The 27,468-nt window shown below is 33.5% G+C and overlaps 1 protein-coding gene across 2 annotated transcripts in view; it reads left to right on the top strand.

Annotated features, from left to right (window-relative positions):
- LOC133577592 (serine/threonine-protein kinase TAO1-like) overlaps nucleotides 1-27,468 on the top strand; it is an 82,833-nt gene that overhangs the window by 33,674 nt on the left and 21,691 nt on the right. For both annotated transcript variants that reach the window (XM_061931585.2, XM_061931584.2), the window contains exons 5-13: nucleotides 1,391-1,436; nucleotides 1,506-1,602; nucleotides 1,669-1,782; nucleotides 1,845-1,936; nucleotides 2,002-2,095; nucleotides 10,619-10,700; nucleotides 26,543-26,710; nucleotides 26,777-26,983; nucleotides 27,066-27,197. In XM_061931585.2, coding sequence (XP_061787569.2) covers nucleotides 1,391-1,436; nucleotides 1,506-1,602; nucleotides 1,669-1,782; nucleotides 1,845-1,936; nucleotides 2,002-2,095; nucleotides 10,619-10,700; nucleotides 26,543-26,710; nucleotides 26,777-26,983; nucleotides 27,066-27,197 — 1,032 coding nt within the window. The remainder of the gene's footprint in view (nucleotides 1-1,390; nucleotides 1,437-1,505; nucleotides 1,603-1,668; nucleotides 1,783-1,844; nucleotides 1,937-2,001; nucleotides 2,096-10,618; nucleotides 10,701-26,542; nucleotides 26,711-26,776; nucleotides 26,984-27,065; nucleotides 27,198-27,468) is intronic.

The raw sequence follows: 27,468 nt of genomic DNA, 5'->3' as shown, positions 1-27,468 counted from the left end.
TTTGACACCCCTGTTCTATAGGCTGAGCTATATTACCGTATTTTCCGCACCATAAGGCGCCTTCAATGAACGGCATATTTCAAAACTTTGTCCACCTATAAGCCGCCCCGTGTTGTAAGCCGCATCTAACTGCGCTAAAGGAATGTCAAAAAAACAGTCAGATAGGTCAGTCAAACTTTAATAATATATTAAAAACCAGCGTTCTAACAACTCTGTTCACTCCCAAAATGTACGCAAATGTGCAATCACAAACATACGTATATCAACATGGACAGAGCTGCGTGAAAAAAGCCACCCGGCCTCTTCGCGTAAACTTAAAATTACCTTAACCACTCGCTCATCTTTTCTTCATCCATCCCTTCGAGTTAGCTTTTATGATGACGCCGGCTGGAAAGGTCTCTTTTGGCAAGGTCTTCCTTTTGAATATCACCATGGGTGGAAGTTAGCATGGCAAGCTAGAACCACAGTGAAGGATGACTTCTCATTCCCTGTGGTGCGAATATTCACCGTACGTGCTCCCGTTGTATCCACAGTGCGGTTCACGGGAATATCAAAAGTCAGTGGAACCTCGTCCATGTTGATAATGTTCTCTGGGCGGATCTTTTTTTCAGCTATCTTGTTTTTACAATATGCACGGAAAGTAGCCAGCTTTTCTTGAAAGTCTTTAGGCAGTTGCTGTGAAATAGTAGTCCGTGTGCGGATGGAGAGATTGCGTCTTTTCATGAACCGGATCCCGGTCGCTTAGTAGGAGCCATTTTGTGGTCTTTACAGATGTAAACACACAAAGGAAATGAAACGTACGGTGATATCCGCGCGCTTTTCCTTCTTCTACGCGGGCGGGTGGTTGCTTACAGTAGAAGAAGAAGCGCTTCCTGTTCTATGGGGGCGGGTGCTTACCTTGGCGGTTGCTTGCGTAGAAGAAGAAGCGCTTCCTCTTCTACGGGGAAAAAAGATGGCGGCTGTTTACCGTAGTTGCGAGACCTAAACTTTATGAAAATGAATCTTAATATTAATCCATATATAAAGCGCACCGGGTTATAAGCCGCACTGTCAGCTTTTGAGTAAATTTGTGGTTTTTAGGTGCGCCTTATAGTGCGGAAAATACGGTATATTACTTTTAATTTGTTTTCAAGTAAAGAAAAGCAAACTTATATTCATGGCGGCAAAAAAAACCCGCATTCAATTACATTAATGGGAAACCCTGTGTGTAGCTGTTTCTTGCCCTCCAGTGCTTATGGTACTTGTGATAAAACACGTTTGTTGCCGTCGCTGTAAAAAGAACACATAACTTCAAACGTTTTAGCAGCACAGAGACCGTGATGGTTGCTTTCCAGTCCTATAGGTGGCAGTGTTGCAATAAAAAAAAAAAGCCTGTGTGTTTGATTGACAGCTGGTGATGGAGTACTGCTTGGGCTCCGCCTCCGACCTGCTGGAAGGTGAGCACGAGTAGTAATGTGTGTGTGTGTGTTGCCCTCTTTCAAACAACGTGCGTCCGTGTCCTCCAGTCCATAAGAAACCTCTGCAGGAAGTGGAGATCGCCGCCATTACCCACGGTGCACTGCAGGGCCTGGCCTACCTGCACTCACACAACATGATCCACAGGTCCCTCCCTCGCACGCCCCCCCATTCCTACCACCGTCACGTGACCTCGCCATGTCGCCCCCGCAGGGACGTGAAGGCGGGGAACATCCTGCTGACGGAGCCCGGGCAGGTCAAGCTGGCAGACTTTGGCTCCGCCTCCATCGCCTCGCCCGCCAACTCCTTCGTGGGGACGCCGTACTGGTGAGTGGAAGTCCGAGGCGTGGGCGCGTGTTGTCGGCGGGAGTAACGCCTGTGCTGGTCAGGATGGCGCCCGAGGTGATCCTGGCCATGGACGAGGGCCAGTATGACGGGAAGGTGGACGTCTGGTCTTTGGGCATCACCTGTATCGAGCTAGGTAACCTCTTCCTCTTTTTATTCCACCTGTTATCTTGGCCATCACCTCTTCTACTGTCCCTGCAGCCGAGAGGAAGCCTCCTTTATTCAACATGAACGCCATGAGTGCCTTATACCACATAGCGCAGAATGAGAGCCCCACTCTGCAGTCCAGTGAATGGTGAGCACACACCCACACTGTCACGTTCAAACACTGAAGACATCTATTAAACAAGACAAAAGGCAAGGAATCAAACAGAGACAGAATTCAATTTGGACTCAATTGAGGAGAGACGGCGTCGACCTGTAACCTCTTACAGTGTCTTAGCACGCTCTAACGAAGAAGGTTTTCGTCTCCTCTTTTATTTAGATGTTCAATGTTCACGCACCAACACACGTCTCAGCAGAAATGGGAAGTATGTAAAACAGTCATTGTTTTCGGTCACATTGAAGACCAAGAAGAGGATGCCTCGGGCTTGGGCTCTTCCTGGATCCAGCTGGGGCAGCTTCAAGAGGGCAGCGGGTCGTAAATAGCCTTGACCTCGGTTACCAAATAGTTGGAAGAGAGTTTGTGAAATACTTCGAAGAGAGTTCGTTAAATATTTTAAAGAGTTCCCCTGGAAGTTGAGCAGATCCTGCCATATGTCCGTGTTGAAATCACAGTGGAGTTTCACGAGCCTTCTTCCTCTTGGTAGGCCTCGAAAGACAGCCTTCATCTTCTTATCAGGAACATAATGTAATACAACGTTTCTTTTGTGATAACTTACAAACAATTATTCCAACACACACCCACACACACTTGTATTTGTTACCTTCTTGAGACCTGAGAAAAATGCCTACCTCTTTAGAACCAGCCTTTCTAGTGTATTTACATCATCAATAATACATACATACTATGCAAATATCAAAAAGCTTGTTGTAAAAAATTTGTTGTAATTTCACAAGAAAAAGGTCAATATTTCACAAGAAAAAGTTAGAATTAATTTTGCTCAACGCAAGTCAAAATGTTACAAGAAAAACTGAATATTTGTGCGATATTATGATAAAAGTTGGAATTTTACCCAATAGCAGTCGCAATTTTATGAAAAGAGTCGTAATTTTACTCGACAAAAGTCACAATTTGATAAGAAAACTGTAAAATCTTGGCAATGTTATAATAATTATCTGAATTTTACCGGCAAAATTAGGACAAAAGTCATCGTTTTACTTCAAAAATGTCACTATTAAACAAGAGCAGCAAAACAATTGGCAATATTGTGATAAAAGTCAGAATTGTATATGGCAAATGTCACCATTTTGCAATAAGTTTACATAAAAAAGTAATAATTTTACAAAAAAAGTAGTAATTTTACAAAAAAGAGAAAATATTACAATATTACAGAAACAGAAAGAATATGAGAAATTGTTCCCGAATTTTATAAGAAAAAAGTCGACACATTGTGAGAAAGACTGCTTTTAGTTACTTTAATTTTTTTGTTTGTAATTGTTTTTTAATCTTCATTATTACAGTATGTCTCTATATACATATTTATTTAAATTCATTTTGGCCAAGTGGGCGCATTTTAATTTCTTACACACACTTGTTATTACATATGTTAGCCAGAGGGGGAGCACTTCAAATTTTTACACACACTTGTTATTTCATATGTTGACCAGAGGGGGAGCACTTTTTTAAAAGCGACACACAGTCAATTATAAAAATCCCTCCTTTTTGGGACCACCCTCATTTTTGATAGATGTCACCAAATGAGACATTGTCTATTAGATGCAATGTTATTGGGACCATGATTTATGTCATCACTTGTTCACACCTCCTCATATGGAAGATACTTTTCCTTCTTCATGTCTCGAGAAGGGCGGAAATACAAGAACACACACACACACACACCCACACACACTTGTATTTGTTACCTTCTTGAGACCTGAGAAAAATGCCTACCTCTTTAGAACCAGCCTTTCTAGTGTATTTACATCATTAATAATACATACATACTATGCAAATATCAAAAAAGCTTGTTGTAAAAAATTAGTTGTAATTTCACAAGAAAAAGGTAAATATTTCACAAGAAAAAGTTAGAATTTTGGCAGTATTACAATAAAAGTCGTAATTTTACTCAACGCAAGTCAAAATGTTACAAGAAAAACTGAATATTTGTGCAATATTATAATAAAAGTTGGAATTTTACCCAATAACAGTCGCAGTTTTATGAAAAGAGTCGTAATTTTACTCGACAAAAGTCACAATTTGATAAGAAAACTGTAAAATCTTGGCAATATTATAATAATTATCTGAATTTTACCGGCAAAATTAGGACAAAAGTCATCATTTTACTTCAAAAATGTCACTATTAAACAAGAACAGCAAAAAAAAATTGGCAATATTGTGATAAAAGTCAGAATTTTATATGACAAATGTCACCATTTTGCAATAATTTTACATAAAAAAATTAATAATTTGACAAAAAAAGTAATAATTTGACAAAAAGAAAATATTACAGAAACAGAAAGAATATGAGAAATTGTTCCCGAATTTTATAAGAAAAAATTTGACACATTGTGAGAAAGACTACTTTTAGTTATTTTAATTTTTTTGTTTGTAATTGTTTTTTAATCTTCATTATTTACTTGAAGTTATTACAGTATGTCTCTATATACATATTTATTTAAATTCATTTTGGCCAAATAGGCGCATTTTAATTTCATACACACACTTGTTATTACATATGTTAGCCAGAGGGGGAGCACTTCAAATTTTTACACACACTTGTTATTTCATATGTTGACCAGAGGGGGAGCACTTTTTTAAAAGCGACACACAGTCAATTATAAAAATCCCTCCTTTTTGGGACCACCCTCATTTTTGATAGATGTCACCAAATGAGATATTGTCTATTAGATGCAATGTTATTGGGACCATGATTTATGTCATCACTTGATCACACCTCCTCATATGGAAGATACTTTTCCTTCTTCATGTCTCGAGAAGGGCGGAAATACAAGAACACACACACCCACACACACTTGTATTTGTTACCTTCTTGAGACCTGAGAAAAATGCCTACCCCTTTAGAACCAGCCTTTCTAGTGTATTTACATCATTAATAATACATACATACTATGCAAATATCAAAAAGCTTGTTGTAAAAAATTAGTTGTAATTTCACAAGAAAAAGGTTAATATTTCACAAGAAAAAGTTAGAATTTTGGCAGTATTACAATAAAAGTCGTAATTTTACTCAACGCAAGTCAAAATGTTACAAGAAAAACTGAATATTTGTGCGATATTATAATAAAAGTTGGAATTTTACCCAATAACAGTCGCAGTTTTATGAAAAGAGTCGTAATTTTACTCGACAAAAGTCACAATTTGATAAGAAAACTGTAAAATCTTGGCAATGTTATAATAATTATCTGAATTTTACCGTTAAAATTAGGACAAAAGTCATCATTTTACTTCAAAAATGTCACTATTAAACAAGAACAGCAAAAAAAATTGGCAATATTGTGATAAAAGTCAGAATTTTATATGACAAATGTCACCATTTTGCAATAATTTTACATAAAAAAGTAATAATTTTACAAAAAAAGTAATAATTTTACAAAAAAGAGAAAATATTACAATATTACAGAAACAGAAAGAATATGAGAAATTGTTCCCGAATTTTATAAGAAAAAAGTCGACACATTGTGAGAAAGACTGCTTTTAGTTACTTTAATTTTTTTGTTTGTAATTGTTTTTTAATCTTCATTATTTACTTGAAGTTATTACAGCATGTCTCTATATACATATTTATTTAAATTCATTTTGGCCAAATAGGCGCATTTTAATTTCTTACACACACTTGTTATTACATATGTTAGCCAGAGGGGGAGCACTTCAAATTTTTTACACACACTTGTTATTTCATATGTTGACCAGAGGGGGAGCACTTTTTTATTATTTTTTATTTTATAAATTTGTTGTAATTTCACAAGAAAAAGGTAAATATTTCACAAGAAAAAGTTAGAATTTTGGCAGTATTACAATAAAAGTCGTAATTTTACTCAACGCAAGTCAAAATGTTACAAGAAAAACTGAATATTTGTGCAATATTATAATAAAAGTTGGAATTTTACCCAATAGCAGTCGCAATTTTATGAAAAGAGTCGTAATTTTACTCAACAAAAGTCACAATTTGATAAGAAAACTGTAAAATCTTGGCAATATTATAATAATTATCTTAATTTTACCGGCAAAATTAGGACAAAAGTCATCATTTTACTTAAAAAATGTCACTATTAAACAAGAACAGCAAAAAAAATTGGCAATATTGTGATAAAAGTCAGAATCTTATATGACAAATGTCACCATTTTGCAATAATTTTACATAAAAAAGTAATAATTTTACAAAAAAAGTAGTAACTTTACAAAAAAGAGAAAATATTACAGAAACAGAAAGAATATGAGAAATTGTTCCCGAATTTTATAAGAAAAAAGTCGACACATTGTGAGAAAGACTGCTTTTAGTTACTTTAATTTTTTTGTTTGTAATTGTTTTTTAATCTTCATTATTACAGTATGTCTCTATATACATATTTATTTAAATTCATTTTGGCCAAATGGGCGCATTTTAATTTCTTACACACACTTGTTATTACATATGTTAGCCAGAGGGGGAGCACTTCAAATTTTTACACACACTTGTTATTTCATATGTTGACCAGAGGGGGAGCACTTTTTTAAAAGCGACACACAGTCAATTATAAAAATCCCTCCTTTTTGGGACCACCCTCATTTTTGATAGATGTCACCAAATGAGATATTGTCTATTAGATGCAATGTTATTGGGACCATGATTTATGTCATCGCTTGTTCACACCTCCTCATATGGAAGATACTTTTCCTTCTTCATGTCTCGAGAAGGGCGGAAATACAAGAACACACACACACACACCCACACACACTTGTATTTGTTACCTTCTTGAGACCTGAGAAAAATGCCTACCTCTTTAGAACCAGCCTTTCTAGTGTATTTACATCATTAATAATACATACATACTATGCAAATATTAAAAAGCTTGTTGTAAAAAATTAGTTGTAATTTCACAAGAAAAAGGTCAATATTTCACAAGAAAAAGTTAGAATTTTGGCAGTATTACAATAAAAGTCGTAATTTTACTCAACGCAAGTCAAAATGTTACAAGAAAAACTGAATATTTGTGCAATATTATAATAAAAGTTGGAATTTTACCCAATAGCAGTCGCAATTTTATGAAAAGAGTCGTAATTTTACTCGACAAAAGTCACAATTTGATAAGAAAACTGTAAAATCTTGGCAATATTATAATAATTATCTTAATTTTACCGGCAAAATTAAGACAAAAGTCATCATTTTACTTCAAAAATGTCACTATTAAACAAGAACAGCAAAAAAAATTGGCAATATTGTGATAAAAGTCAGAATTTTATATGACAAATGTCACCATTTTGCAATAATTTTACAAAAAAAGTAATAACTTTACAAAAAAGAGAAAATATTACAATATTACAGAAACAGAAAGAATATGAGAAATTGTTCCCGAATTTTATAAGAAAAAAGTCGACACATTGTGAGAAAGACTGCTTTTAGTTACTTTAATTTTTTTGTTTGTAATTGTTTTTTAATCTTCATTATTTACTTGAAGTTATTACAGTATGTCTCTATATACATATTTATTTAAATTCATTTTGGCCAAATAGGCGCATTTTAATTTCTTACACACACTTGTTATTACATATGTTAGCCAGAGGGGGAGCACTTCAAATTTTTACACACACTTGTTATTTCATATGTTGACCAGAGGGGGAGCACTTTTTTATTATTTTTTATTTTATAAATTTGTTGTAATTTCACAAGAAAAAGGTAAATATTTCACAAGAAAAAGTTAGAATTTTGGCAGTATTACAATAAAAGTCATAATTTTACTCAACGCAAGTCAAAATGTTACAAGAAAAACTGAATATTTGTGCGATATTATAATAAAAGTTGGAATTTTACCCAATAACAGTCGCAATTTTATGAAAAGAGTCGTAATTTTACTCGACAAAAGTCACAATTTGATAAGAAAACTGTAAAATCTTGGCAATGTTATAATAATTATCTGAATTTTACCGGCAAAATTAGGACAAAAGTCATCATTTTACTTAAAAAATGTCACTATTAAACAAGAACAGCAAATAAATTGGCAATATTGTGATAAAAGTCAGAATTTTATATGACAAATGTCACCATTTTGCAATAATTTTACATAAAAAAGTAATAATTTTACAAAAAAAGTAATAATTTTACAAAAAAGAGAAAATATTACAATATTACAGAAACAGAAAGAATATGAGAAATTGTTCCCGAATTTTATAAGAAAAAAGTCGACACATTGTGAGAAAGACTGCTTTTAGTTACTTTAATTTTTTTGTTTGTAATTGTTTTTTAATCTTCATTATTACAGTATGTCTCTATATACATATTTATTTAAATTCATTTTGGCCAAGTGGGCGCATTTTAATTTCTTACACACACTTGTTATTACATATGTTAGCCAGAGGGGGAGCACTTCAAATTTTTACACACACTTGTTATTTCATATGTTGACCAGAGGGGGAGCACTTTTTTTAAAAGCGACACACAGTCAATTATAAAAATCCCTCCTTTTTGGGACCACCCTCATTTTTGAATGAGATATTGTCTATTAGATGCAATGTTATTGGGACCATGATTTATGTCATCGCTTGTTCACACCTCCTCATATGGAAGATACTTTTCCTTCTTCATGTCTCGAGAAGGGCGGGAATACAAGAACACACACACTACATTTCTGTTACGTCACACTTTTTCCACCAAGGGCTGCACGTTGGGCAGTGCACACACACAGAGTACTTACAAGCAGACACAGCGTATAGACAGAAAAGGGAGAATGGACGCATTTTGGTGTAAAAAGTGACGATAAAGGTGAAGTTATAACACTGAAACACCCTCAGGAAGAGGTACTTTAAGACATGGCTAGCTAGCTAGCGGCTAACGTCCATTCACAGTGTTTTAGCTACTTCTAAATCACTAATTCTGGCCTCCATGGCAACAAATAAAGTAAGTTTCTTACAAGTATTATTATCACTGGAGGACGAGGAATAGCTAAACATGCTTCACTACACACCGTAGGAGGATACAATAGCTCACCGGCATCACAATGTGAACAAATGCCATGGGTGGATCTACACCTGACATCCACTGTAATGATACCAAGTACAAGAGCGTATCTAGTCGATACTACTATGATTACATCGATATTTTTTATTGTTACAAAATCTTTTTTTCCTTTTTTTTAAAATTCATATTATGTTCATAAACTCAGGAAATACGTCCCTGGACACATGAAGACTTTGGGGAAAAAATATGTACCGTATTTTCCGCACTATAAGGCGCACCTAAAAACCACACATTTTTTCAAAAGCTGACAGTGCGCCTTATAACCCGGTGCGCTTTATATATGGATAAATATTAAGATTCATTTTCATAAAGTTTCGGTCTCGCAACTTCGGTAAACAGCCGCCATCTGTTTTCCCGGTAGAACAGGAAGCGCTTCTTCTTCTACGCAAGCAACCGCCAAGGCAAGCACCCGCCCCCATAGAACAGGAAGCGCTTCTTCTTCTACTGTAAGCAACCACCCGCCCGCGTAGAAGAAGAAAAAGCGCGCGGATATTACCGTACGTTTCATTTCCTTTGTGTGTTTACATCTGTAAAGACCACAAAATGGCTCCTACTAAGCGACAGGGATCCGGTTCATGAAAAGACGCAATCTCTCCATCCGCACACGGATTACTATTTCACAGCAACTGATATTCCTGTGAACCGCACTGTGGATACAACGGGAGCACGTACGGTGAATATTCGCACCACAGGGAATGAGGAGTCATCCTTCACTGTGGTTCTAGCTTGCCATGCTAATGGCCAGAAACTTCCACCCATGGTGATATTCAAAAGGAAGACCTTGCCAAAAGAAACCTTTCCAGCCGGCGTCATCATAAAAGCTAACTCGAAGGGATGGATGAAGAAAAGATGAGCGAGTGGTTAAGGTAAGTTTAAGTTTACGCGAAGAGGCCGGGTGGCTTTTTTCAGCAGCTCCGTCCATGTTGATATACGACTCCATGCACGCCCACATCACGCTGGTTTTTAATATATTATTAAAGTTTGACTGACCTATCTGACTGTTTTTTTGACATTCCTTTAGCGCAGTTAGATGCGGCTTACAACACGGGGCGGCTTATAGGTGGACAAAGTTTTGAAATATGCCGTTCATTGAAGGCGCGGCTTATAACCCAGGGCGCCTTATGGTGCGGAAAATACGGTAAACGAAAAAACAGGCACAGTAAATGAAAAAATAAAAACATCCTGTAAATGAAAAAACATATAGTGTAAACAGAAAAAATACATAATAAACGAAAAAAAAAAAAAAATCAACTTCTACACGGGAACACTACACCAAAATATCCCCCGCGTACATAGTTTTAACACTTTGGGTCATTTTCTCATCACGTTACGTCTCGTTGCTCTTTTTTCTTACATTTTTACCCTTTTTGTTTTTTTTGGCGACTGGAGCTGCGGGCCACAAATTGCCCCCAGGCCACACTTAGGACAACCCAGTTTTAGGGGCATTATTCAGATTGTATCTAATTGCGCTCGTCTTTCCACAGGACTGATTACTTCCGGAACTTTATCGACTCTTGCCTTCAGAAAATCCCGCAGGACAGACCGCACTCTGACGACATGCTGGGTGTAAGATCACATTCTTCTATTTCTGACCTTCTTGAGACCTCTGCCTACCTCTTTAGGACCAGCCTTTCTCCATATATAAAGATGTGTATTTACAACATTAATAATATAAACATACTATGCAAATATAAAAAAGCTTGTTGTGAAAAATGAGTTGGAATTTCACAAGAAAAAGGTCACAATTTCACAAGAAAAACTTAAAATGTTGGCAGTATTAAAGTAAGAGTTGTCATTTTACTCAACACAAGTCAAAATTTTACAAGGAAAACTGAACATTTGTGCAATATTATGATAAAAGTTGGAATTTTACTCAATAACAGTCGCAGTTTTACAAGAAAAACTTAACATTTTTGACAATTTTATAAAAAAGAGTCGTAATTTTAATTTTTATAAGAAAACTACAATTTTTTGGCAATATTATAATAATAGTCGGAATTTTACTTGGCAAAATTATGACAAAAGTCATAATTTTACTCAAAAAATGTTACTGTTTTACAAGAACAAAAAAAACAATGGCAATATTGTGATAAAAGTTAGAATTTTATATGACAAATGTCACCATTTTGCATTAAAAAGTCATAATTTTACATAAAAAAGTCATAATTTTACAAGAAAATATTGCAATATTACAGAAACTGAACGAATGAGAAATTGTTCCCAATTTTATAAAAAAAAAAAGTCGACACATTGTGAGAAAAAGACTGTTTTTAGTTAAGTTTTTATTTTTTTTTTAATTGGATTTTAATCTTCATTATTTCGTTATTACAGTATGTCTCTATATACATATTTATTTTATTTTTTTTAAATTAATTTTGGCCAAAGGGGTCGCATTTCAATTTCTTACACACACTTGTTATTTCATATGTTGAGCAGCACTTTTAAAACCGACACACAATCAAAAAACATAGAATTTTGGCAGTATTATAATAAAAGTCGTCGTTTTACTCAACGCAAGTCAAAATTTGACTAGAAAAACTAAACATTTGTGCAATATTATGATAAAAGTTGTAACTTTACTCAATAACAGTTGCAGTTTTACAAGAAAAGCTGAACATTTTGACAAGTTTATGAAAATAATCGTAATTTTACTAGACAAAAGTCCCAATTTTATAAGAAAACTTACATTTTTGGGCAATATTATAATAATAGTCGGAATTTTACTTGGCAAAATTATGACAAAAGTCATAATTTTACTCAAAAAATGTCACTGTTTTACAAGAACAAAAAAAAAATGGCAATATTGTGAAAAAAGTTAGAATTTTATATGACAAATGTCACCATTTTGCATTAAAAAGTAATATTTTTACATGAAAAAGTCATAATTTTACAAGAAAATATTGCAATATTACAGAAACTGAACGAATGAGAAATTGTTCCCAATTTTATAAGAAAAAAGTCGACACATTGTGAGAAAAAGACTGTTTTTAGTTAAGTTAATTTTTTGTTTGTAATTGGATTTTAATCTTCATTATTTACTTCGTTATTACAGTATGTCTCTATATACATATTTATTTATTTATTTTTTAATTAATTTTGGCCAAAGGGGTCGCATTTCAATTTCTTACACACACTTGTTATTTCATATGTTGACCAGAGGGGGCGCACTTTTAAAACCGACACACAATCAAAAAACATAGAATTTTGGCAGTATTATAATAAAAGTCGTCGTTTTACTCAACGCAAGTCAAAATTTGACTAGAAAAACTAAACATTTGTGCAATATTATGATAAAAGTTGTAACTTTACTCAATAACAGTTGCAGTTTTACAAGAAAAGCTGAACATTTTGACAAGTTTATGAAAATAATCGTAATTTTACTAGACAAAAGTCACAATTTTATAAGAAAACTTACATTTTTGGGCAATATTATAATAATAGTCGGAATTTTACTTGGCAAAATTATGACAAAAGTCATAATTTTACTCAAAAAATGTCACTGTTTTACAAGAACAAAAAAAAAATGGCAATATTGTGAAAAAAGTTAGAATTTTATATGACAAATGTCACCATTTTGCATTAAAAAGTAATATTTTTACATGAAAAAGTCATAATTTTACAAGAAAATATTGCAATATTACAGAAACTGAACGAATGAGAAATTGTTCCCAATTTTATAAGAAAAAAGTCGACACATTGTGAGAAAAAGACTGTTTTTAGTTAAGTTAATTTTTTGTTTGTAATTGGATTTTAATCTTCATTATTTACTTCGTTATTACAGTATGTCTCTATATACATATTTATTTATTTATTTTTTAATTAATTTTGGCCAAAGGGGTCGCATTTCAATTTCTTACACACACTTGTTATTTCATATGTTGACCAGAGGGGGCGCACTTTTAAAACCGACACACAATCAAAAAACATAGAATTTTGGCAGTATTATAATAAAAGTCGTCGTTTTACTCAACGCAAGTCAAAATTTGACTAGAAAAACTAAACATTTGTGCAATATTATGATAAAAGTTGTAACTTTACTCAATAACAGTTGCAGTTTTACAAGAAAAGCTGAACATTTTGACAAGTTTATGAAAATAATCGTAATTTTACTAGACAAAAGTCACAATTTTATAAGAAAACTTACATTTTTGGGCAATATTATAATAATAGTCGGAATTTTACTTGGCAAAATTATGACAAAAGTCATAATTTTACTCAAAAAATGTCACTGTTTTACAAGAACAAAAAAAAATGGCAATATTGTGAAAAAAGTTAGAATTTTATATGACAAATGTCACCATTTTGCATTAAAAAGTAATATTTTTACATGAAAAAGTCATAATTTTACAAGAAAATATTGCAATATTACAGAAACTGAACGAATGAGAAATTATTCCCAATTTTATAAGAAAAAAGTCGACACATTGTGAGAAAAAGACTGTTTTTAGTTAAGTTTTTTTTATTTTTTTTATTGGATTTTAATCTTCATTATTTCGTTATTACAGTATGTCTCTATATACATATATATATATATTTTTTTAAATTAATTTTGGCCAAAGGGGTCGCATTTCCATTTCTTACACACACTTGTTATTTCATATGTTGACCAGAGGGGGCGCACTTTTAAAACCGACACACAATCAAAAAACATAGAATTTTGGCAGTATTATAATAAAAGTCGTCGTTTTACTCAACGCAAGTCAAAATTTGACTAGAAAAACTAAACATTTGTGCAATATTATGATAAAAGTTGTAACTTTACTCAATAACAGTTGCAGTTTTACAAGAAAAGCTGAACATTTTGACAAGTTTATGAAAATAATCGTAATTTTACTAGACAAAAGTCACAATTTTATAAGAAAACTTACATTTTTGGGCAATATTATAATAATAGTCGGAATTTTACTTGGCAAAATTATGACAAAAGTCATAATTTTACTCAAAAAATGTCACTGTTTTACAAGAACAAAAAAAAAATGGCAATATTGTGAAAAAAGTTAGAATTTTATATGACAAATGTCACCATTTTGCATTAAAAAGTAATATTTTTACATGAAAAAGTCATAATTTTACAAGAAAATATTGCAATATTACAGAAACTGAACGAATGAGAAATTGTTCCCAATTTTATAAGAAAAAAGTCGACACATTGTGAGAAAAAGACTGTTTTTAGTTAAGTTAATTTTTTGTTTGTAATTGGATTTTAATCTTCATTATTTACTTCGTTATTACAGTATGTCTCTATATACATATTTATTTATTTATTTTTTAATTAATTTTGGCCAAAGGGGTCGCATTTCAATTTCTTACACACACTTGTTATTTCATATGTTGACCAGAGGGGGCGCACTTTTAAAACCGACACACAATCAAAAAACATAGAATTTTGGCAGTATTATAATAAAAGTCGTCGTTTTACTCAACGCAAGTCAAAATTTGACTAGAAAAACTAAACATTTGTGCAATATTATGATAAAAGTTGTAACTTTACTCAATAACAGTTGCAGTTTTACAAGAAAAGCTGAACATTTTGACAAGTTTATGAAAATAATCGTAATTTTACTAGACAAAAGTCACAATTTTATAAGAAAACTTACATTTTTGGGCAATATTATAATAATAGTCGGAATTTTACTTGGCAAAATTATGACAAAAGTCATAATTTTACTCAAAAAATGTCACTGTTTTACAAGAACAAAAAAAAATGGCAATATTGTGAAAAAAGTTAGAATTTTATATGACAAATGTCACCATTTTGCATTAAAAAGTAATATTTTTACATGAAAAAGTCATAATTTTACAAGAAAATATTGCAATATTACAGAAACTGAACGAATGAGAAATTATTCCCAATTTTATAAGAAAAAAGTCGACACATTGTGAGAAAAAGACTGTTTTTAGTTAAGTTTTTTTTATTTTTTTTATTGGATTTTAATCTTCATTATTTCGTTATTACAGTATGTCTCTATATACATATATATATATATTTTTTTAAATTAATTTTGGCCAAAGGGGTCGCATTTCCATTTCTTACACACACTTGTTATTTCATATGTTGACCAGAGGGGGCGCACTTTTAAAACCGACACACAATCAAAAAACATAGAATTTTGGCAGTATTATAATAAAAGTCGTCGTTTTACTCAACGCAAGTCAAAATTTGACTAGAAAAACTAAACATTTGTGCAATATTATGATTAAAGTTGTAACTTTACTCAATAACAGTTGCAGTTTTACAAGAAAAGCTGAACATTTTGACAAGTTTATGAAAATAATCGTAATTTTACTAGACAAAATTATGACAAAAGTCTTAATTTTACTCCAAAAATGTCACTATTTTACAAGAACAACAGAAAAATTGGCAATATTGTTATAAAAGTCAGAATTTTATATGACAAATGTCACCCTTTTGCATTAAAAAGTAATACTTTTACGAGAAAATATTGCAATATTACAGTAACAGAAAGAATATGAGAAATTGTTCCCAATTTTATAAGACAAAAGTCGACACATTGTGAGAAAAAGGCTGCTTTTAGTAAAAAAAAAAATTTTTGTAATTGGTTTTTAATCTTCATTATTTACTTCAAGTTATTACAGTATGACTCTATATACATATTTATTAATTTTTTATTAATTTTGGCCATAGGGATCACATTTCAATTTCTTACACACACTTGTTATTACATATGTTGGCCATAGGGAAAGCACTTCAAATTTTTACACACACTTGTAATTTCATATGTTGGCCAGAGAGGGCGCACTTCAATTTTTTTCTACACACTTGTTATTACATATGTTGGCCAGAGGGGGAGCACTTCCATTTTTTACACACACTTGTTATTTCATATGTTGACCAGAGGGGCAGCACTTTAAATTGTTACACACACTTGTTATTACATATGTTGGCCAGAGAGGGCGCACTTCAAAAATTTTTACACACACTTGTTATTACATATGTTGGCCAGAGGGGGAGCACTTAAAATTTTTACACACACTTGTTATTTCATACGTTAGCCAGAGGGGGAGCACTTCAAATTTTTACAGACACTTGTAATTTTATATGTTGGCCAGAGAGGGCGCACTTAAATTTTTTTTTACACACACTTGTTATTACATATGTTGGCCAGAGGGGGAGCACTTCAAATTTTTACACACACTTGTTATTTCATACGTTAGCCAGAGGGGGAGCACTTCAAATTTTTACACACACTTATAATTTCATATGTTGGCCAGAGAGGGCGCACTTCAAATTTTTTTACACACACTTGTTATTACATATGTTGGCCAGAGGGGGAGCACTTCCATTTTTTTACACACACTTGTTATTTCATATGTTGACCAGAGGGGGCGCACTTTTAATACCGACACACAATCAAAAAACATAGCATTTTGGCAGTATTATAATAAAAGTCGTCGTTTTACTCAACGCAAGTCAAAATTTGACTAGAAAAACTAAACATTTGTGCAATATTATGATAAAAGTTGTAACTTTACTCAATAACAGTTGCAGTTTTACAAGAAAAGCTGAACATTTTGACAAGTTTATGAAAATAATCGTAATTTTACTCGACAAAAATCACAATTTTTATAAGAAAACTTGAACATTTTGGCAATATTATAATAATAATCGAAATTTTACTTGGCAAAATTATGACAAAAGTCTTAATTTTACTCCAAAAATGTCACTATTTTACAGGAACAACAGAAAAATTGGCAATATTGTTATAAAAGTCAGAATTTTATATGACAAATGTCACCCTTTTGCATTAAAAAGTAATAATTTTACGAGAAAATATTGCAATATTACAGTAACAGAAAGAATATGAGAAATTGTTCCCAATTTTATAAGACAAAAGTCGACACATTGTGAGAAAAAGACTGCTTTTAGTAAAAAAAAATTGTATTTGGTTTTTAATCTTCATTATTTACTTCATGTTATTACAGTATGTCTCTATATACATATTTACTAATTTTTTATTAATTTTGGCCATAGGTATCACATTTCAATTTCTTACACACACTTGTTATTACATATGTTGGCCAGACGGGGAGCATTTCAAATTTTTACACACACTTGTAATTTCATATGTTGGCCAAAGAGGGCGCACTTCAAATTTTTTTTACACACACTTGTTATCACATATGTTGGCCAGAGGGGGAGCACTTCAATTTTTTTAAACACACTTGTTATTTCATATGTTGGTCAGAGGGGCAGCACTTTAAATTGTTACACACACTTGTTATTACATATGTTGGCCAGAGGGGGCACACTTCAAATTTTTACACACACTTGTTATTTCATACGTTAGCCAGAGGGGGAGCACTTCAAATTTTTACACACACTTGTTATTTCATATGTTGACCAGAGGGGGCGCACTTTTAAAACCGACACACAATCAAAAAACATAGAATTTTGGCAGTATTATAATAAAAGTCGTCGTTTTACTCAACGCAAGTCAAAATTTGACTAGAAAAACTAAACATTTGTGCAATATTATGATAAAAGTTGTAACTTTACTCAATAACAGTTGCAGTTTTACAAGAAAAGCTGAACATTTTGACAAGTTTATGAAAATAATCGTAATTTTACTAGACAAAAATCACAATTTTTATAAGAAAACCTAAACATTTTGGCAATATTATAATAATAATTGAAAATTTACTTGGCAAAATTATGACAAAAGTCTTAGTTTTACTCCAAAAATGTCACTATTTTACAAGAACAACAGAAAAATTGGCAACATTGTTATAAAAGTCAGAATTTTATATGACAAATGTCACCATTTTTGCATTAAAAAGTAATAATTTTACGAGAAAATATTGCAATATTACAGTAACAGAAAGAATATGAGAAATTGTTCCCAATTTTATAAGACAAAAGTCGACACATTGTGAGAAAAAGGCTGCTTTTAGTAAAAAAAAATGTTTGTAATTGGTTTTTAATCTTCATTATTTACTTAAAGTTATTACAGTATGTCTCTATATACATATTTACTAATTTTTTATTAATTTTGGCCATAGGGATCACATTTCAATTTCTTACACACACTTGTTATTACATATGTTGGCCAGAGGGGGAGCACTTCAAATTTTTACACACACTTGTAATTTCATATGTTGGCCAGAGAGGGCGCACTTCAAATTTTTTTACACACACTTGTTATTACATATGTTGGCCAGAGGGGGACAACTTAAATTTTTTACACACACTTGTTATTTCATATGTTGACCAGAGGGGCAGCACTTTGAATTGTTACACACACTTGCTATTTCATATGTTGGTCAGAGGGGGAGCACTTCAAATTTTTACACACACTTGTAATTTTATATGTTGGCCAGAGAGGGCGCACTTCAAATTTTTTTACACACACTTGTTATTACATATGTTGGCCAGAGGGGGACAACTTAAATTTTTTACACACACTTGTTATTTCATATGTTGACCAGAGGGGCAGCACTTTGAATTGTTACACACACTTGCTATTTCATATGTTGGTCAGAGGGGGAGCACTTCAAATTTTTACACACACTTGTAATTTCATATGTTGGCCAGAGAGGGCGCACTTCAAATTTTTTTACACACACTTGTTATTACATATGTTGGCCAGAGGGGGACAACTTAAATTTTTTACACACACTTGTTATTTCATATGTTGACCAGAGGGGCAGCACTTTGAATTGTTACACACACTTGCTATTTCATATGTTGGTCAGAGGGGGAGCACTTCAAATTTTTACACACACTTGTAATTTTTTATGTTGGCCAGAGAGGGCGCACTTCAAATTTTTACACACACTTGTTATTACATATATTGGCCAGAGGGGGAGCACTTCAATTTTCTTACACACACTTGTTATTTCATACGTTAGCCAGAGGGGGAGCACTTCAAATTTTTACACACACTTGTAATTTCATATGTTGGCCAGAGAGGGCGCACTTCAAATTTTTACACACACTTGTAATTTCATATGTTGGCCAGAGAGGGCGCACTTCAAATTTTTTTACACACACTTGTTATTACATATGTTGGCCAGAGGGGGAGCACTTCCATTTTTTTTACACACACTTGTTATTACATATGTTGGCCAGAGGGGGAGCACTTCAAATTTTTACACACACTTGTTATTTCATATGTTGGCCAGAGGGGCAGCACTTCAAATTTTTACACACACTTGTAATTTCATATGTTGGCCAGAGAGGGCGCACTTCAAATTTTTACACACACTTGTAATTTTATATGTTGGCCAGAGAGGGCGCACTTAAATTTTTTTCTACACACACTTGTTATTACATATGTTGGCCAGAGGGGGAGCACTTCAAATTTTTACACACATTTGTTATTTCATATGTTGGCCAGAGAGGGTGCACTTCAAATTTTTTTACACACACTTGTTATTACATATGTTGGCCAGAGGGGGAGCACTTCCATTTTTTTACACACACTTGTTATTTCATATTTTGACCAGAGGGGCAGCACTTTAAATTGTTACACACACTTGTTATTACATATGTTGGCCAGAGGGGGAGCACTTCAAATTTTTACACACACTTGTTATTTCATACGTTAGCCAGAGGGGGAGCACTTCAAATTTTTACACACACTTGTTATTTCATGTGTTGACCAGAGGGGGCGCACTTTTAAAACCGACACACAATCAAAAAACATAGCATTTTGGCAGTATTATAATAAAAGTCGTCGTTTTACTCAACGCAAGTCAAAATTTGACTAGAAAAACTAAACATTTGTGCAATATTATGATAAAAGTTGTAACTTTACTCAATAACAGTTGCAGTTTTACAAGAAAAGCTGAACATTTTTGACAAGTTTATGAAAATAATCGTAATTTTACTAGACAAAAATCACAATTTTTATAAGAAAACTTGAACATTTTGGCAATATTATAATAATAATCCGAATTTTACTCGGCAAAAATTAGACAAAAGTCTTAATTTTACTCCAAAAATGTCACTATTTTACAAGAACAACAGAAAAATTGGCAATATTGTTATAAAAGTCAGAATTTTATGTGACAAATGTCACCCTTTTGCATTAAAAAGTAATAATTTTACGAGAAAATATTGCAATATTACAGTAACAGAAAGAATATGAGAAATTGTTCCCAATTTTATAAGACAAAAGTCGACACATTGTGAGAAAAAGACTGCTTTTAGTAAAAAAAAAATGTTTGTAATTGGTTTTTAATCTTCATTATTTACTTCAAGTTATTACAGTATGTCTCTATATACATATTTATTCATTTTTTATTAATTTTGGCCATAGGGATCACATTTCAATTTCTTACACACACTTGTTATTACATATGTTGGCCAGAGGGGGAGCACTTCAAATTTTTACACACACTTGTAATTTCATATGTTGGCCAAAGAGGGCGTACTTCAAATTTTTTTTACACACACTTGTTGTCACATATGTTGGCCAGAGGGGGAGCACTTCAATTTTTTTACACACACTTGTTATTTCATATGTTGACCAGAGGGGCAGCACTTTAAATTGTTACACACACTTGTTATTTCATATGTTGGTCAGAGGGGGCACACTTCAAATTTTTACACACACTTGTTATTTCATACGTTAGCCAGAGGGGGAGCACTTCAAATTTTTACACACACTTGTTATTTCATGTGTTGACCAGAGGGGGCGCACTTTTAAAACCGACACACAATCAAAAAACATAGAATTTTGGCAGTATTATAATAAAAGTCGTCGTTTTACTCAACGCAAGTCAAAATTTGACTAGAAAAACTAAACATTTGTGCAATATTATGATAAAAGTTGTAACTTTACTCAATAACAGTTGCAGTTTTACAAGAAAAGCTGAACATTTTGACAAGTTTATGAAAATAATCGTAATTTTACTAGACAAAAATCACAATTTTTATAAGAAAACTTGAACATTTTGGCAATATTATAATAATAATCGAAATTTTACTTGGCAAAATTATGACAAAAGTCTTAGTTTTACTCCAAAAATGTCACTATTTTACAAGAACAACAGAAAAATTGGCAATATTGTTATAAAAGTCAGAATTTTATATGACAAATGTCACCCTTTTGCATTAAAAAGTAATAATTTTACGAGAAAATATTGCAATATTACAGAAACAGAAAGAATATGAGAAATTGTTCCCAATTTTATAAGACAAAAGTCGACACATTGTGAGAAAAAGGCTGCTTTTAGTAAAAAAAATTGGTTTTTAATCTTCATTATTTACTTCGTTATTACAGTATGTCTCTATATACATATTTTTTATTAATTTTGGCCATAGGGATCACATTTCAATTTCTTACACACACTTGTTATTACATATGTTGGCCAGAGGGGGAGCACTTCAAATTTTTACACACACTTGTAATTTCATGTTTTGCCAGAGAGGGCGCACTTCAAATTTTTTACACACACTTGTTATTTCATATGTTGACCAGAGGGGCAGCACTTTAAATTGTTACACACACTTGTTATTTCATATGTTGGTCAGAGGGGGAGCACTTTAAATTGTTACACACACTTGTTATTTCATATGTTGACCAGAGGGGCAGCACTTTAAATTGTTACACACACTTGTTATTTCATATGTTGGTCAGAGGGGGCACACTTCAAATTTTTACACACACTTGTTATTTCATACGTTAGCCAGAGGGGGAGCACTTCAAATTTTTACACACACTTGTAATTTTATATGTTGGCCAGAGAGGGCGCACTTCAAATTTTTTTACACACACTTGTTATTACATATGTTGGCCAGAGGGGGACAACTTAAATTTTTTACACACACTTGTTATTTCATATGTTGACCAGAGGGGCAGCACTTTGAATTGTTACACACACTTGCTATTTCATATGTTGGTCAGAGGGGGAGCACTTCAAATTTTTACACACACTTGTAATTTTTTATGTTGGCCAGAGAGGGCGCACTTCAAATTTTTACACACACTTGTTATTACATATATTGGCCAGAGGGGGAGCACTTCAATTTTCTTACACACACTTGTTATTTCATACGTTAGCCAGAGGGGGAGCACTTCAAATTTTTACACACACTTGTAATTTCATATGTTGGCCAGAGAGGGCGCACTTCAAATTTTTACACACACTTGTAATTTCATATGTTGGCCAGAGAGGGCGCACTTCAAATTTTTTTACACACACTTGTTATTACATATGTTGGCCAGAGGGGGAGCACTTCCATTTTTTTTACACACACTTGTTATTACATATGTTGGCCAGAGGGGGAGCACTTCAAATTTTTACACACACTTGTTATTTCATATGTTGGCCAGAGGGGCAGCACTTCAAATTTTTACACACACTTGTAATTTCATATGTTGGCCAGAGAGGGCGCACTTCAAATTTTTACACACACTTGTAATTTTATATGTTGGCCAGAGAGGGCGCACTTAAATTTTTTTCTACACACACTTGTTATTACATATGTTGGCCAGAGGGGGAGCACTTCAAATTTTTACACACATTTGTTATTTCATATGTTGGCCAGAGAGGGTGCACTTCAAATTTTTTTACACACACTTGTTATTACATATGTTGGCCAGAGGGGGAGCACTTCCATTTTTTTACACACACTTGTTATTTCATATTTTGACCAGAGGGGCAGCACTTTAAATTGTTACACACACTTGTTATTACATATGTTGGCCAGAGGGGGAGCACTTCAAATTTTTACACACACTTGTTATTTCATACGTTAGCCAGAGGGGGAGCACTTCAAATTTTTACACACACTTGTTATTTCATGTGTTGACCAGAGGGGGCGCACTTTTAAAACCGACACACAATCAAAAAACATAGCATTTTGGCAGTATTATAATAAAAGTCGTCGTTTTACTCAACGCAAGTCAAAATTTGACTAGAAAAACTAAACATTTGTGCAATATTATGATAAAAGTTGTAACTTTACTCAATAACAGTTGCAGTTTTACAAGAAAAGCTGAACATTTTTGACAAGTTTATGAAAATAATCGTAATTTTACTAGACAAAAATCACAATTTTTATAAGAAAACTTGAACATTTTGGCAATATTATAATAATAATCCGAATTTTACTCGGCAAAAATTAGACAAAAGTCTTAATTTTACTCCAAAAATGTCACTATTTTACAAGAACAACAGAAAAATTGGCAATATTGTTATAAAAGTCAGAATTTTATGTGACAAATGTCACCCTTTTGCATTAAAAAGTAATAATTTTACGAGAAAATATTGCAATATTACAGTAACAGAAAGAATATGAGAAATTGTTCCCAATTTTATAAGACAAAAGTCGACACATTGTGAGAAAAAGACTGCTTTTAGTAAAAAAAAAATGTTTGTAATTGGTTTTTAATCTTCATTATTTACTTCAAGTTATTACAGTATGTCTCTATATACATATTTATTCATTTTTTATTAATTTTGGCCATAGGGATCACATTTCAATTTCTTACACACACTTGTTATTACATATGTTGGCCAGAGGGGGAGCACTTCAAATTTTTACACACACTTGTAATTTCATATGTTGGCCAAAGAGGGCGTACTTCAAATTTTTTTTACACACACTTGTTATCACATATGTTGGCCAGAGGGGGAGCACTTCAATTTTTTTACACACACTTGTTATTTCATATGTTGACCAGAGGGGCAGCACTTTAAATTGTTACACACACTTGTTATTTCATATGTTGGTCAGAGGGGGCACACTTCAAATTTTTACACACACTTGTTATTTCATACGTTAGCCAGAGGGGGAGCACTTCAAATTTTTACACACACTTGTTATTTCATGTGTTGACCAGAGGGGGCGCACTTTTAAAACCGACACACAATCAAAAAACATAGAATTTTGGCAGTATTATAATAAAAGTCGTCGTTTTACTCAACGCAAGTCAAAATTTGACTAGAAAAACTAAACATTTGTGCAATATTATGATAAAAGTTGTAACTTTACTCAATAACAGTTGCAGTTTTACAAGAAAAGCTGAACATTTTGACAAGTTTATGAAAATAATCGTAATTTTACTAGACAAAAATCACAATTTTTATAAGAAAACTTGAACATTTTGGCAATATTATAATAATAATCGAAATTTTACTTGGCAAAATTATGACAAAAGTCTTAGTTTTACTCCAAAAATGTCACTATTTTACAAGAACAACAGAAAAATTGGCAATATTGTTATAAAAGTCAGAATTTTATATGACAAATGTCACCCTTTTGCATTAAAAAGTAATAATTTTACGAGAAAATATTGCAATATTACAGAAACAGAAAGAATATGAGAAATTGTTCCCAATTTTATAAGACAAAAGTCGACACATTGTGAGAAAAAGGCTGCTTTTAGTAAAAAAAATTGGTTTTTAATCTTCATTATTTACTTCGTTATTACAGTATGTCTCTATATACATATTTTTTATTAATTTTGGCCATAGGGATCACATTTCAATTTCTTACACACACTTGTTATTACATATGTTGGCCAGAGGGGGAGCACTTCAAATTTTTACACACACTTGTAATTTCATGTTTTGCCAGAGAGGGCGCACTTCAAATTTTTTACACACACTTGTTATTTCATATGTTGACCAGAGGGGCAGCACTTTAAATTGTTACACACACTTGTTATTTCATATGTTGGTCAGAGGGGGAGCACTTTAAATTGTTACACACACTTGTTATTTCATATGTTGACCAGAGGGGCAGCACTTTAAATTGTTACACACACTTGTTATTTCATATGTTGGTCAGAGGGGGCACACTTCAAATTTTTACACACACTTGTTATTTCATACGTTAGCCAGAGGGGGAGCACTTCAAATTTTTACACACACTTGTTATTTCATATGTTGACCAGAGGGGGCGCACTTTTAAAACCGACACACAATCAAAAAACATAGCATTTTGGCAGTATTATAATAAAAGTCGTCGTTTTACTCAACGCAAGTCAAAATGTGACTAGAAAAACTAAACATTTGTGCAATATTATGATAAAAGTTGTAACTTTACTCAATAACAGTTGCAGTTTTACAAGAAAAGCTGAACATTTTTGACAAGTTTATGAAAATAATCGTAATTTTACTAGACAAAAATCACAATTTTTATAAGAAAACTTGAACATTTTGGCAATATTATAATAATAATCGAAATTTTACTCGACAAAATTATGACAAAAGTCTTAATTTTACTCCAAAAATGTCACTATTTTACAAGAACAACAGAAAAATTGGCAACATTGTTATAAAAGTCAGAATTTTATATGACAAATGTCACCCTTTTGCATTAAAAAGTAATAATTTTACGAGAAAATATTGCAATATTACAGAAACAGAAAGAATATGAGAAATTGTTCCCAATTTTATAAGACAAAAGTCGACACATTGTGAGAAAAAGACTGCTTTTAGAAAAAAAAATTGTATTTGGTTTTTAATCTTCATTATTTACTTAAAGTTATTACAGTATGTCTCTATATACATATATATTAATTTTGTATTAATTTTGGCCATAGGGATCACATTTCAATTTCTTACACACACTTGTTATTACATTTGTTGGCCAGAGGGGGACCACTTAAAATTTTTACACACACTTGTAATTTCATATGTTGGCCAGAGAGGGCGCACTTAAATTTTTTTCTACACACACTTGTTATTACATATGTTGGCCAGAGCGGGAGCACTTCAAATTTTTTTCACACACTTGTTATTTCATATGTTGACCAGAGGGGCAGCACTTTGAATTGTTACACACACTTGTTATTTCATATGTTGGTCAGAGGGGGCACACTTCAAATTTTTACACACACTTGTAATTTCATATGTTGGCCAGAGAGGGCGCACTTCAAATTTTTTTACACACACTTGTTATTACATATGTTGGCCAGAGGGGGAGCACTTCAATTTTTTTAAACACACTTGTTATTTCATATGTTGACCAGAGGGGCAGCACTTTAAATTGTTACACACACTTGTTATTACATATGTTGGCCAGAGGGGGAGCACTTCAAATTTTTACACACACTTGTTATTTCATATGTTAGTATTAATAATAATATATTTTATTTGTAAAAGCACTTTGCATTTAGCAAACAACCTCAAAGTGCTACAGTGCATTAAAAAAAGAAGGGTTTTTAAGCCTTTTTTAAAAGCATCCACAGTCTGTGGTGCCCTCAGGTGGTCAGGGAGTGCGTTCCACAGACTGGGAGCAGCGGAGCATTGTTCGGAGCTTTGTCCTCAGAGGTTGGAGGATAAAGCTATATGGAAGCTACTTTTCCTTCTTCATGTCTCAAGAAGGCTAGAAATACAAGAACACACACACACTTTATTGTTCAGTACAATGAAAGTTCACGCCAGGTTCAGCCTTCATGTTGTATGTGTGTGTGCGTGCCGCACCCCAGCATGCATTTCTGCAGAGGGAGCGTCCCGATTCAGTTCTGATGGACCTCATTCAGAGGACCAAGGACGCGGTGCGTGAGTTGGACAACCTGCAGTACCGCAAGATGAAGAAGATCCTCCTCCAGGAGACCCACAACGGACCTGCACCGGAAGCCCCCGATCCGGACGAGGTGTGTTTGTGGTGATGTGACGTTACCTTTTGGCCCCGCCTCCTCATTCAGTGCCTCCGCCTCCAGGAGCTGGAGCCGGGCGGCGGGCGCACCGGCACGGTGAACAGCGTGGGGAGCAACCAGTCCATCCCCAGCATGTCCATCAGCGCCAGCTCTCAGAGCAGCTCCGTCAACAGCCTCAATGAAGCCGCGCAGGACAGCCGCAGCGAGCTGGACCTGATGGAGGGAGACCACACCGTCATGTCCAACAACTCCGTCATACACATCAAACCGGTGGGGCGCGCTTACTCAAAACATGCCCTTCAAACCCGGGTCGGTGTCGGCGTATTTGTACGAGCGTACCTTGATGTTGCAGGAGGACGAGGAGGTTCTCCCCGGGGATCAGGCGGCCGGCGCTCAGCCGTCTGAGCCTCAGGCCACGGCAGCTCAGCCCACACGCAGGCGGGAGCGCGACAAGCACTTTGCTACCATCCGCACAGCTTCACTGGTGAGAACATCTACACACACCATATACTGGATCTACAACACACTTATACATATACATACATCTACACACACCATATACTGTATGTACAGTACACACACACTTATACATATACATACATCTACACACACCATATACTGTATGTACAGTACACACACACACTTAGACATAGATCTACATACATCTACACACCATATACTGTATGTACAGTACACACACACTTATACATATACATACATCTACACACACCATATACTGTATCTACAACACACAC

This window comes from Nerophis lumbriciformis, linkage group LG37 (genome assembly GCF_033978685.3).
Source record: "Nerophis lumbriciformis linkage group LG37, RoL_Nlum_v2.1, whole genome shotgun sequence".
Classification (NCBI taxonomy): Eukaryota; Metazoa; Chordata; class Actinopteri; order Syngnathiformes; family Syngnathidae; genus Nerophis; species Nerophis lumbriciformis.
The sequence above is the reverse complement of the archived record's forward strand: the minus strand, read 5'-3'. Positions and strand labels throughout refer to the sequence as shown.